At 39.2% G+C, this 14,006-nt stretch overlaps 3 protein-coding genes across 3 annotated transcripts in view; 2 read left to right on the forward strand and 1 right to left on the reverse strand.

Annotated features, from left to right (window-relative positions):
• Positions 1-4,414, reverse strand: part of LOC141338353 (uncharacterized) — a 6,635-nt gene extending 2,221 nt beyond the window's left edge. The window contains exons 1-3 of the mRNA XM_073843875.1: positions 4,254-4,414; positions 3,612-3,938; positions 25-220 (exon numbers count right to left, since the gene is read on the reverse strand). Of these exons, the coding sequence (XP_073699976.1) occupies positions 25-220; positions 3,612-3,938; positions 4,254-4,299 (569 nt within the window). The 5' untranslated portion in view covers positions 4,300-4,414. The remainder of the gene's footprint in view (positions 1-24; positions 221-3,611; positions 3,939-4,253) is intronic.
• Positions 1-14,006, forward strand: part of LOC141339276 (uncharacterized) — a 727,444-nt gene that overhangs the window by 190,279 nt on the left and 523,159 nt on the right. The gene's annotated exons all lie outside the window — the stretch shown is intronic.
• On the forward strand, positions 9,381-10,759 carry LOC141338261 (CD48 antigen-like). The gene is made up of 4 exons (XM_073843809.1): positions 9,381-9,432; positions 9,796-10,113; positions 10,226-10,504; positions 10,632-10,759. Exons 1-4 carry the CDS (start codon positions 9,381-9,383, stop codon positions 10,757-10,759), a joined length of 777 nt encoding a protein of 258 aa, XP_073699910.1.

Genomic DNA, 14,006 nt, shown 5'->3' on the forward strand with positions numbered 1-14,006 from the left:
AGAGATCCAGTCTGATCATCCAGCTTTAGTCTGTCTCTGAATCTCTCATCACACTGTTCATCTGTACAGATCTTTTTGAAGTTTCTAGTGATTTCAGCGATGATAATGTCATTGAAATACCACGTCATCAAATAAATTGGGTTTTGAATTTCACCTGGATGTAAAGCAACAGAATCTCCCTCTTTTCTCTTAATTTCATTTCTTTCAGCAGCTGGAACATCTGAAACACAAACCAACAACTGTTGAGGATCTTTCTCTCACATAACATGAGTGTCACAGGGAGGAGTCAGAGACGTGCGGATCCATTTGCAAGGCTTTATTAGAAGTCAACACGCAGGAGTAAACGCCAGAAAACAGGAACAACGTAGGTAATCCGGGAAAACAGTTCAATACTCAAGCAGTGATCGCAATGGCAGGCAGCAGGAATCAACAACGGGGTACACAGTCCAGAGTCATACACAGATAATCCAACAATGGCAGGCAGCAGGAATCAATAACGGGGTACACGGTCCAGAGTCATACACAGGTAATCCAATACAGAGAAACACGCTTAGAATAATGACCATGGGAACAATTAGACTTCGCACGGTGCCTGTGTGTGTGAGTGGCTTAAATGCAGTCAGAGTGATGAGGTGCAGCTGTGAGAACTAATCAGAGCAGTGAGAAACAAGGGCCAGGTGAATGCAGAGATTAGTGCAGTGGCTTATGGGGAATGAAGTCCATGATGTGTGGTGCAAGAGTTCATAATGACAGGATAGACCAGATACGTGACAGAGCCCCTCCCCAAGGAGCGGCTTCCAGACGCTCTAACCACCTAATACAACCTGGAGGGTGGTGGAGCGGAGGTGGAACAGGGGGAGGGATGGAGGGCCAGGTCCATGTAGGGGTACTGGAACCCCGAACTGAGGCTGAGCCGACGGAGGGAGAAGCCATGGCGGAGGAAGGGTTGGCTCCTGCATGGGGCCGACCGACGGAGGTGGAGCCGGTGGAGCCCGAGGCGGAACCGGAGAGTCGATGGTCCTGGGTGACACAGAGGATCCGGAGGGCCAAGGCAGAACCCAAGGCTCTGGCGACCCCGGCGGAGATGGAGGTCCGGAGGTACGCAGCGGAGCCGGAGTGACAGAGGATCGAGGCTGTGCCCACGGGAGGGAGGAGGTCCACAGAGCCGGCAGGACGGAGTGACGAGGCGCAGCCGGAGGAGTAGAGTCCAGAGGCGAAGGTGGGGCGACGACTGACCGGGGCGGAGCCGGAGAGACGATGGAGCCCGGAGGAGCTGGTGGGCCGACGGCCGACAACGGAGACGAGGGAGCACAGAGCCGGGGTGGAGCTGCAGGGTCGGAGGGCCGAGGTGGAGTCCAGGACTCAGAGACTGGAGGTGATGGTGAGGGATCCTTCAGTCTGGACACCGATGGAGACTGGCAATCCCACTGCGAGTCCTCTGCACAGAAGGTGGGATGTGGGTGAGCAGAGGGACTGTCAGGAGACAGAGGTGGCGGGACTGGAGCAGCAGGGAGGGTGGGTGGGAACAGTCCATGCATGAGCTCCGTGACCAGAACCGGGCAGACAGGAATCTCAGGACGACTGGATGGAACCAGCGGAGTCTCTGGAAGGCTGGGCGGAACCAGCGGAGTCTCTGGAAGGCTGGGCGGAACCAGCGGAGTCTCTGGAAGGCTGGGCGGAACCAGCGGAGTTTCTGGAAGGCTGGGCGGAACCAGCGGAGTCTCTGGAAGGCTGGGCGGAACCAGCGGAGTCTCTGGAAGGCTGGGCGGAACCAGCGGAGTCTCTGGAAGGCTGGGCTGAACCAGCGAAGTCTCTGGAAGACTGGGCGGAACCAGCGGAGTCTCTGGAAGACTGAGCGAAACCAACGGAGTCTCTGGAAGGCTGGGCGGAACCAGCGGAGTCTCTGGAAGGCTGTCTTGAGGAGCGGGCTCTGGACGACGCTCTTGTGAAGCGGGCTCTGGACGACGCTCTTGAGGAGCGGGCTCTGGACGACGCTCTTGAGGAGCGGGCTCTGGACGACGCTCTTGAGGAGCGGGCTCTGGACGACGCTCTTGAGGAGCGGGCTCTGGACGACGCTCTTGAGGAGCGGGCTCTGGACGACGCTCTTGAGGAGCGGGCTCTGGACGACGCTCTTGAGGAGCGGGCTCTGGAGAACTGGACGACCCCAGCGGAGATTCAGGAGGGCTGGGCGTCTCCAGCGGAGACTCTGGAAGAGCAGGCTCTGAGCGAGCAGTCACTGGAGGGCGCTCTGGCGGCGCAGTCACTGGAGGGCGCTCTGGCGGCGCAGTCACTGGAGGGCGCTCTGGCGGCGCAGTCACTGGAGGGCGCTCTGGCGGCGCAGTCACTGGAGGGCGCTCTGGCGGCGCAGTCACTGGAGGGCGCTCTGGCGGCGCAGTCACTGGAGGGCGCTCTGGCGGCGCAGTCACTGGAGGGCGCTCTGGCGGCGCAGTCACTGGAGGGCGCTCTGGCGGCGCAGTCACTGGAGGGCGCTCTGGCGGCGCAGTCACTGGAGAGCGCTCTGGCGGCGCAGTCACTGGAGGGCGCTCTGGCAGCGGAGACTCTGACTTGGGGGTAGCCATCTTGTGCTGTGGCTCAACCTCACCCACAGTAAACGGAGAGCCACACAACAAAAGAGCCAGATCCATGTAATAGTGCAGAGTCCAGTCTGGTTCAAAATTTGGCATGTGGGAAGCCAATGGCTCTGAGAGTCCTCCACGAAAAAAAATCATTAGGCAAATCTCATCCATTGACGACAGATTTGCCAATTCGATGAAGGCCATGACATAATCCTCGATTGTCCGCTCACCCTGCTTGAGAAGCATGATCTGCACCGTGGGATTCATGCTGGAACCGATTGACACCATAAAGCCGCTGGATCCTTACTTGGCGAAGTCTTCTGTCACAGGGAGGAGTCAGAGACGTGCGGATCCATTTGCAAGGCTTTATTAGAATAGTCAACACGCAGGAGTAAACGCCAGAAAACAGGAACAACGTAGGTAATCCGGGAAAACAGTTCAATACTCAAGCAGTGATCGCAATGGCAGGCAGCAGGAATCAACAACGGGGTACACAGTCCAGAGTCATACACAGATAATCCAACAATGGCAGGCAGCAGGAATCAATAACGGGGTACACGGTCCAGAGTCATACACAGGTAATCCAATACAGAGAAACACGCTTAGAATAATGACCATGGGAACAATTAGACTTCGCACGGTGCCTGTGTGTGTGAGTGGCTTAAATGCAGTCAGAGTGATGAGGTGCAGCTGTGAGAACTAATCAGAGCAGTGAGAAACAAGGGCCAGGTGAATGCAGAGATTAGTGCAGTGGCTTATGGGGAATGAAGTCCATGATGTGTGGTGCAAGAGTTCATAATGACAGGATAGACCAGATACGTGACAATGAGATACCTGTAGTATTTTATTAGACAATAAAACATGCATTTATCTACATTTTGTGATATATAAAAAAATAAGTTTACATCAAACCCTCTGCATTTTGCATTGCTGGTAAACTAAAAATCAAAAATGCATTTTAAACCGATGATAATAGAAGGTGATCAGTGATGATATGATGAAAAACTGTCATCTTCAACAAACATAATGACTCACCATGAACAAAAACACTGAAGATTATTTCACTGTCACTGCTGCTGTTGATTATCTTCAATTTATACTCTCCAGAGTCTGTGGTTCTGGTGTTCATAATGGTCAGAGATCCAGTCTGTTGATCCAATTTCAGTCTGTCGCTGAATCTGTCTTTACATTGATTATCAGTACAGATCTTACTCTGACTGCCAGTGATTCGAGCAATGCGAGTGGCATTAAAATACCATATATTATCTACTTGTTGGTTTGTTTTAACACCAGTGTGTAGAGTGACTGAATCTCCCTCTATCACAAACACTGGCTCTCTGTCTGCATCAAAACCAGAAGCACCTAAGAAAGTAACAAATAATTATAAGCCAAATTAGGAATTTAAAAATAAATAAATAAATAAACAGTCACTTGTCAATCGAAACAATGATATATTTAGAAACAATAAGTGAAAGCCTTAATTGCAAGTAACATGAGACTGTAACATAAAATCTTAAATGGCTTACAATGGGCACGTAAAAACAGCGCAAAATGCATGTTACAAATGCATTTCTGTTGAATATAAAGCGATAAGAGCTCATACTAAACAAAAAGACGTCACTTTCGGTTTTTACCTATAGTCGGTTGCATGAGAGACTGTAAATTTTAATGTCTTACCGCCGAGTAAACACCAGATCAAGGGCAAACTAAAGAGAGGCACCATTTTCACAATTTGTCCTTAAAATAAATAAATAAGTAATGAAATAAAAATCAGTGTATCAGATTTTAATACACATAAATGTTTTTTTTTTCTTCCTCGACGTCGAAGCAGATGAAGAGTATAGGCGACTGTAATGAGGGGAGGAGTGAAGTAAGCGCGGTCAAAATGGACAGTTCTGCAAAGCCAAGGGCGTTTATTGCTTTTGACATTGGCGGGGGCATAACAGCAGAATCCAGGAAGATTCTGAAATAAAACTCTCCTACTGTACTAACGAACACAACTTTTCACGCATATTTGATTGAAAGATATTAGATAACCGTCAGCAGGTTCTTATTTCAGTGTTGTTGTTTTTTTTTTTTTTTTTTGCGAACAAATCAGCTGACACTTTGCTTTGGGCTACATAGTTAAATATTGCCCGCGGTGACTCAGGACGCCGCTCAAAATCCGGCCGCACTAGAAAACTCTACTCGCATAGTTAGGCTATCTATAAAGTCACGTTAAATTTGTCCCAATGTATTGTTAGTGCACCTAATGACTTCATCTTAATCTGTAAAATTGTGTAGGCTATCATGAATCTTTCAGCACAACGTTATCTTTCTTTTCGTATACTTTATATAGAGAGATAATAGATATGCGTTTTCACTTTCCGTTTGCTCTATTATGGCAAACACAGTAGGCCTTCCTCAAACTCTTCGACTCAACTTTATTATTTCCCATTTACTAAATGTGCGTAGCCGTTAGTTTTCTAACGTAGCTACACTCGAGGTTCCGAGTTTGGCGAGAAATGATGGATGATAAAAACATATAGCATTTTGTTTCGTTTTTCTTTTCTTTTTTTCCCGCTATAACAGTCGTAGGGTTTTTACATATTTAAACAACCTTTTAATGTAGGCTATATATTGAACACAGTGAAAATATAATTAATTTGATCAAAATTTAACAGTCGTCAGCAAGTGAATTTTTACACGGCTACCAATGAAAGGGACGCTACATCTTATTCAAAACTTTTTGGATATTGTTTAAATAACTTTACATTTTCGCTTTAATAACATTTTTTTCCAAGAAACAGAATATACAGGCTGTCAATCTTTCTGAGAACAAAATAACGAGAACGTAATTCTCGGAATTACGGCAATAATTAAATATTTTGAGAAGGCAGCATGATGTTAAACCTTTGACCGGTATTTTGGTAGCCAATAAAGATATCACATGGCAACCAGGAACCAGTAAAATTCACTGCTGCAGCAGCCTTTAATATTTGATCACACAGTAAAGGAGTTATGTGGAAGCTGCTTAATCATATAGAGAAGGATTTAAGCAGGAAGGGCAATATTTTGACAAACTAAAGTTAATATAGGTGGTAAAGATATTAGCCTTATATTTCACTATACTATTGAATAGTATCACACACTCTGCCAGATATTTCTGTGAGTTGTCCTGTTTGTATTTTCTCTCTGACAGGGTGCCTCTGAAGAAGCTGTTCCTGTCCCAGAATTGTTTTACTTTTATATGGTACATCTCTGTGTCGTATGACGCACATAAAGTTTATCCTATTGGATAAACCACAAAACCACTCCCTTATAATGGACCTATATCATGTAATGTAGGATCAATACACTTTGAAAAAAAGTTTGTGAACAGACTTTGTAAACTGGCTTCATGTTCATAATTTTTTTTCCATGGGCCCAAGGACTGAGACTAGTCGAAAAGCATTGAAAGATAAAGAGCTACAATATTTTATTAACACCTAGACCTGACTGGAAATGATAAGAACAAACACAGGCGTCGTCAATATTCTTGCCCTGGAAATCCTGGTTCAATCCTGTGGCCAACCACAAAAGCCTATTTTCCTTTTCCTTCTTTTTTGTACTCTTCTCCTTGATTTGTTATAACTTTTGGCTGTCTTAAGTACTCAACATATTTTCCCGGTCCGACCGATTAGTACAGTCCAAAACATGACAATAACTGACCATTTTCAGCAGCAATAATCAGCGACATTTTAGTTTTTCAGTGCGTTGTTTACATTCAGTGCTGCCAATATGGCCCTGTGATGACGTGTTGTGAAAACACTCTATTGTAATGGTAATTGATCAATGTTTATATGTAAATAAAAGCCTAAATTAAAATCTGTTTATATTATAAAGCTAATGTGTCTTTTCAGACAACTTGGATTAAACCACTCCAAACTTGAAAATAATAATTTCCTTAAAGATGGATGGATAAAAAATTTGAAAAAAATAAAAATAAAAAAATAAATAAATTGATATAATTAAATATGGCAGTAGCTATGTGCCAGTTTTGCCTATGGTATTGACAATGATATTTAAAGTCAACATACAATCTAAATTTACCCTACTTACTTTGTTACTGCACATAGTCTTAGTGAAAAATTAGGTCAGGCAAGTCAATACACCTAAATAATTTCAATTTGACAGCTTAGGGAGAATCTGCTTGTTAAGATATGAAGTAAGGAATGCTGTTTTCGGGTCCAAGCTTCGACTAATTTCACTTGAAAATACTGTCTCAACAGACGTTGATATACCCAGACACTAAAATTTTATAGATTTATAAAAGATGAATCATTGTCTAGCCATCTGGTATTTTGGTATGGAGATAAAGGTCAGGGTTATATTTTTTCAGTACATCCTGATCACATTGTGAGTGTATTAGCACAGTTTGTTGTTCTATTTGAAGCATCTTGCAGAATGTGGACCCAGAAAGCGGTGGTGCTTGATGTCAGACTTAACAAGCAGATATTGAGTCCTTTGATATTTGCAACTTTCTACTTTGGTCGTTGATTTTATTGATAAAGGGCGTCATCTGGTGGGTATTTGCGGAACAGCAGCTAAAATAATATATTAGCGTCATAATCTCATCTATTGTGTAGGCCAGTGTTCTGACAACATGTGACCACAAAACCACTCATAAGGGTTCATTTTTGGAAATTGAGATGCATACACCATCTGAAACCTGAGTAAATAAGCTTTCCAGTGACGTATGGTGTATTAGGACTACAGGTGCTGGTCATATAATTAGAAAATCTTCAAAAAGTCGATTTATTTCACCAATTCCATTCAAGAAGTGAAACTTGTATAATGTATACATTCATTCCACACAGACTGATATATTTCAAGTGCTTATTTCTTTTAATTTTGATGATTATAACTGATAACTAATGAAAACCCCAATTCAGTATCTTTATAACGGCTCCTGAAGGTTTTCTTCTGATTAAAAGAAGGACGCTTCAACTGATGTCGATCAGTTTTGTTTCACAATTCTCTCCAGGGTGTGGTTATCCCTTTTACCACATCTTTTCCTTCCCTTCGCCTCTCTAATGTGTTTGGACACAGAGCTCTGTGGACAGCCAGCCTCTTTTGCAATGACCTTTTTGTGTCTTGCCCTCCTTGTGCAAGGTGTCAATGGTCGTCTTTTGGACAACTGTCAAATCAGCAGTCTTCCCCATGATTGTGTAGCCTACAGAAATAGACTGAGAGACCATTTATTGATATATGGTTTGTTAGGATAGGACAATATTTGGCCGAGATACATCTATTTGAAAATCTGGAATCTGAGGGTGCAAAAAAATCTAAATATTGAGAAAATCACCTTTAAAGTTGTCCAAATTAAGTTCTTAACAATGCATATTACTAATCAAAAATTACATTTTGATATATTTATAGTAGGAATTTTACAAAAAAATCTTAAAAGAACATGATCCTTACTTAATTTCCTAATTATTTTTGGCATAAAAGAAAAAATCTATAATTTTGACCCATTCAATGTATTTTTGGCTATTGCTAAAAATATACCCCAGCGACTTAAGACTGTTTTTTTGGTCCAGGGTCACATATATTCTGCCTAACAGGATGTGCTATCAATACTATATTTTCATGGTTTGGGTAAGGGCTTGGTCTGTACACAAAAAATAAATAAATAAAAAAAAAAAAAAAAAAATTATATATATATATAAAAACACAGAAGTATGAAGTATGATTTTAAGTAGGCTATGTTTTATAAGAAAATACTGTTTTAGACTGTGTTTATTTCATTGTGTTCCCAATTATTTGTGATGATTTGTGCTTTTCTTTTTTGCACAGAGGGTGTAACTTTCACACAGTCCCTTATTTATTATATTATACAAATACAGAATACAAATGTACAATTAAATTTAAAAAAGTGTAAAACCTGAATATTTTATAGTCAAATAATGGGAGCTTTCATGAAAATTGCACCTGTAGAATGTGATTTTTAGAGCTTGATACTTTTAAATAAACTTGTGAATAACAGTGTTAAATGAGCATTGTGTTTCTGCATTGCCTCTGAGTCGAATGCAGTTTCTCATGTTTCTGTAGATTAAAGTTCAGAGCTGTTCATAGTTGCAAGAGAAGAAGATACCTATATCTACGCCTACAAACTAAACACACAAGCCCTGAATAGCCAATTTTACCTACAAGATGTTGGTCCACCCAACAGATCAAACCACATTTCTCAAGAAATCAAACAGCAGCAAGTTTCAGTTTGACTCAGATGATGAACGTCAGTGAACTGGTACCGTGAGATCGCACACGGCTTTAACTCTGTACTTTTTCCACATATGCTATAATTGAGCACTGAGTAAATAAACACATAATAAACACATCATATGCAGTTTTAACTCTGCACTATTTCCACATATGCTATAACTGAGCATAACCATCTTTCAGTCTCTAGAGTTCGGGCTCTACACTGTAAAATCGATTAATCAAAATTGTAAAACAAAGATCAGAGTACATTTCAAAATAAAATATTACACTTTCTGACTGAAAATGTCACAGTTAATTCAATTGTTGCTTGTCATTTCTACAATTTACTTGCAATTCATGAGTAAAATCTATTTCTACACTAATTTATTTTGTTTATTTTACCATGAAATGTGGTTTATAGATTATGTATGTCTATTATGTACTGTAACTACAAAACAGTCTGGTATTTGCGCATTTGTGTTAGGAGGGTCAAACTCTGTCGTGGGAGGATTCACATTAGCTCTGTTCCGTTTCTTTAGATCAGTTCTGCTTTCATAACTAGATCAGACTTTTCACTGAACGATGATGTTTCACACGCTTTTTTTGTTTTGTTTGTCTTGCTGGTGTCTGATCGGTGAGTTATTATTTTCATTTATTTGTTTCATATTTTGTTGAACTTATTTAAGCTGCATTTCATGGTAATATGATCCTGCTGCGGTTCAAATTAAATTATTTTACCCTTCGATCAAATCTCTGTTGTAGCATTTTTGAACTTGTACTTTTGAGCTTTATTCAATTTATTGTATAATTTGTTATTGGTTTACAGCAGATAGTTTTAAAGCACATTAAAGTTCAAACTGATTTACACACATATGCGTTTATATATGAGAATTTTTATTTTGTTGCGTGTCTCGGCTGCTGTCAAAGGCTACAAACAGTTTTTAGGCTTTCTACACCAAGAAGAGCATTTATCTGAAAACCTGTTCATGTTCTCCAGGTGTGTTTGGTGAGTCAGTGTCAGTGATGGAGGGAGATTCTGTCACTTTACACACTTCTGTTACTGAAATACATGAAGATGAAGACATACTCTGGAAATTTGGAGCTGGAAGGTCTCTCATAGCTAAAATCAGAATTGAGAAACAAATCTCCTCCACATCTGATGGTCCTGATGGGAGATTCAGAAACAGACTGAAGCTGGACAAACAAACTGGATCTCTGACCATCACAAACATCACAACTGAACACGCTGGACTCTATCAACTAGAGACAAATGGACCTACGTGGTCATTAAAAACATTTAGTGTTTCTGTCTATGGTGAGTAAAAAAAACTAATTCGGCCTTCTGGTTTTATTAGCCATTTGCATTGATTTTTTAAAATTGTTTTATGTTCATTATTACATTTCTGCTATTCTCTCATGGTTTCCAGCTCATTTGCCCACTCCTAACATTATCAGAGACTGTTCTTCATCATCATCGTCTTGTTCATTGGTGTGTTCAGTGTTGAATGTGAGTCATGCAACTCTCTCCTGGTACAAAGGAAACAGTTTATTGTCCAGCATCAGTGCGTCTGATCTCAGCATCAGTCTCTCTCTACCTCTGGAGGTGGAATATCAGGATAAAAACACCTACAGCTGTGTGATCAACAATCCCATCAGCAACCAGACTCAACATCTGGACATCAGCAAACTCTGTCACACATGTAAAGGTATGCTGCTGTTAATATTAACGTTGATTAACTAAATCTGATCGTTCATGTTATACAGTGGTGATATTTGATTGTTTTGTTGTAGATCAGATTCAGTCAGACTAACTGCTCATTTTGTCAGTTACAGATCAGGGGCTACCCTTGTTTTACATGGCGTTGCTCTCTGCTGCTGCTGGGTCTCTGTTAATTGTAGCCACAGTCGGGATCATCTTTATCTGCAAGAAATGTAGAAAAAATGACACAGAAGGCAAGTAATACCTACTGCTTTTTAGTAAGTATTATGATTAGTAACAATTTGAGAATGTACTCTAAATATGTGAATGATCATATAAAAGGTGAGTAAGGATAGGGTAATATTTGGCCGAGATACAACTTGAAAAGCTGTAATCTGAGGCTGCAAAAATATCTAAATATTGAGAAAATAGCCTTTAAAGGTGTCCAAATGAAATTCTTAGTAATGCATATTACCAATCAACAATTACGTTTTGACATATTTATGGTAGGAAATGTACAACTTATCTTAATGGAATATGATCTTCATATCTTTATGATTTCTGGCATAAAAGTAAAATTGATCATTTTGACCCATACAATGCATTTTTGGCTATTGCACCAAATATACCTGTGCTACTTAAGAAAAAATAAATAAATTGGTTTTGTGGTCCAGTGTCACATATAGTCAACCGATAGTCCTAATTACCATTTAATCATTAATTATTGTCATTATATTGTAGCTAACACCCTATAGATATTTTTTATAAAAATAAACCAATTCAAAAAAAAATTGAACAGTAAGATTTTTAATATATTTGAAACAAGTCTCCTTTGCTCACCAAGCCTGCGTTTATTTAATCTAAAGTACAGTAAAAAAAAAAAAAAAAAAAAAGTTGAAAACAGCGGAGTAGATTTTTTTTTCAATCTCCTTTGATGAATAGAAAGTTCAGAAGAACAGCATTTTTCTGAAATCTTTTGTAACATTATAAATGTCTTTATCATCACTTTTACAAAAGTTATCTTTTTATTTCAGACAAATGCTGATATTTGGATCTTTCTATTCATCAAAGAATCCTGAGAAAAATGTTCGGTTTTAAATATTGATAATAATAATAATAATAACAACAATAATAATAATAATAATTAATGTTTATGTAACATAAAATTAGCAAATTAGAGTGATTTCTGAAGGATCATGTGAAACCGAAGGCTAGAATAATGATACTGGAAATGTAACTTTGATCACAGGAATAAATTACATTTTAAAATATATTCAAATCGAAAACAGTTAATTCACATAGTAAACATATTTCAAAATTGTACTGTTTTTGCTCTACTTTGGATCAAGTAAATGCAGGCTTCAATGCAGTTTACTGTTCAAAAACTTTTGACCGGTAGTGTATAAATATGTAATCTTAACTCATCTTGCTTAAATAAAAAAAAGTTTCTGCATTTCTTTAATGGCAAAACAGCATTACAGTTGCAATTTTTTTTCTCCTCCATACAGAATTTTACTTTTGAAAGATTAAGCTGGTGCTCAAATTTAAATCTCTGTGAATTTCAAAAGTTCCCACTTACATATAATCAGACAGAGCAAATAATATGCATATATCTGAGAGCTGAGACTTCAGCCCGAACCCACATAACTGCTTTATATCCCAAGCTGGGATAAGAATAGTTAGGAGTGAGTAGTTGGGGTGGAGGAGGGTTGCCGGAAAACTGTCCTGGAACAGTAACTTGGCTGTATAGATATCTATTATCGTGCTAATTGAGTTGATTATCTGAACGTGCTCCTTCTGAACATTGCTAATAAAGCATTGTGATGACTTTTGTTGAGCTTGCTAGTAAAATTGAATTTTGTTGTTTTAATACATCTATTATTTTTTTAAACAGATGAGTGTTATGAAGAAGTCACTTACACTGAACCAGTGATTCACAAAAGAAATTCACAAAAATTGGTAAGAGAATTAATTATAGATTCATGTTAAATATCTCTGTGTCGTTTCACTTGTGTTTTTGTCTGTATAATAATTACATTCATCACAAACACAGCAACATCAGATGAAAGCAATACGATTAGGCAGCGGCTATTTATAATAGCAAATAGTGCATTTACTTTTTGGTTGTTACTCGTATTCATAGCAAAACACTGGCACCTAAACTGAGAATAATCAAAAAAGCCCTCGGACTAGTTATTGCTGACTGGATACCACATAAAGCAATATGCTAAAATTGTCATAATTTTATCTGTCAGAAACGTTATCGATGCAATCAAAAACAGTCGCCTTTAAAACTAGTAAGCCTATGCAGATCTGTAGAACAAATAGGTAACAAAATTACATGAAATATGCAAACACTAGCCATGAATAAGTCTATGCTATTTCGTTCAGTAGATTCTAGGTAAATGTTTACTAAGTCATGCGAAAAACATTCATAAGAGCACTAGACAAATTTATCATCTACAGTCAAACCAAAAATTATTCAGACACAGATATAATTGTTGATATTGGTTTACTAGTGGGCGCATGACACTATAGATTGTAAGTGAGAATAGAAAATAACGAAAACTGTGACATATTATAACCAATAATTCTTAATACATTGGACTACCATTGGACTAAAAAAAAAAAAAAGGGACCAAAAATTTAGATTTGACATCTTGACCTGACCATGTGTTGTTATACACTGTAAAAAACAACCTATAGAATCTACTCAATAAAATGGGGTAAACTGATGTAACAATTTGCACAGTTTGTTTGGGTAGATTCTATCCTATATATCTGAGTAAAGAATACCTGAATTGATCAGCTAAGACAAACTAAAAAAAGTAGGTAAAGTCTACACAGCAAAAAGCCCAGTATTAAATGAACTCTCCCAATAGTTTGAGTCCATACTCAAGAGTATTAAAATGAACACCGAAGCAGTGTTAGAGTTATTGAGGTAATTAAGTTATTCATTGAGTGGTGATTGACCATTATTAAAGACCTGTGTGATGTTAAAAAGCAGAATCGCCAAAAGGAGAAAATCTAATTTTGTAAGTCACCATTATAGTGGTCAGTGTTAGCATTAGTTTAGCTCTTTACCATTAACTTCTTAACATTAGGTTTTGTTTGGGTGCTCTAATTGAGTTATAACGGTCAGACAAACCAGGAGAAATTAGATTATGTGGTGTTGAACATGCTTTGACAAAGTCATAATGTAATGACCAGAATAACTGAGTTATATTTTATGTTAATTACGCTGGATTAATCAGAGTATTAATTTTGAAGCTTATTTTGACAAAAATATACACATATTTTAGATATAGACACACAGACATCAACAATCAGCATGAGAATCACAACAATGGTGACCATCAAAAACGTATGTTGTAGCCAATCAAAACTCATCCGTGTCTCCCATCATGCATTGCGGCATGAATAAATTATGAGCTGATTATTTCCGTGATGTTTAGAGTTGATCTGTTTCTGAATATGCTGTTTGTCACCATTGTTGAGATTCATATGCT

Source organism: Garra rufa, chromosome 7, assembly GCF_049309525.1.
Source record: "Garra rufa chromosome 7, GarRuf1.0, whole genome shotgun sequence".
Classification (NCBI taxonomy): domain Eukaryota; kingdom Metazoa; phylum Chordata; class Actinopteri; order Cypriniformes; family Cyprinidae; genus Garra; species Garra rufa.

What these genes read in the sequence shown, in the direction of transcription:
- LOC141338261 (XM_073843809.1), top strand. Translation starts at nt 9,381, where the DNA reads ATGATGTTTCACACGCTTTTTTTGTTTTGTTTGTCTTGCTGGTGTCTG. An exon ending in GTCTTGCTGGTGTCTGATCG is followed by an intron (nt 9,433 to 9,795) that starts GTGAGTTATTAT and finishes CATGTTCTCCAG; the next exon opens with GTGTGTTTGGTGAGTCAGTG. An exon ending in ACTCTGTCACACATGTAAAG is followed by an intron (nt 10,505 to 10,631) that starts GTATGCTGCTGT and finishes TGTCAGTTACAG; the next exon opens with ATCAGGGGCTACCCTTGTTT.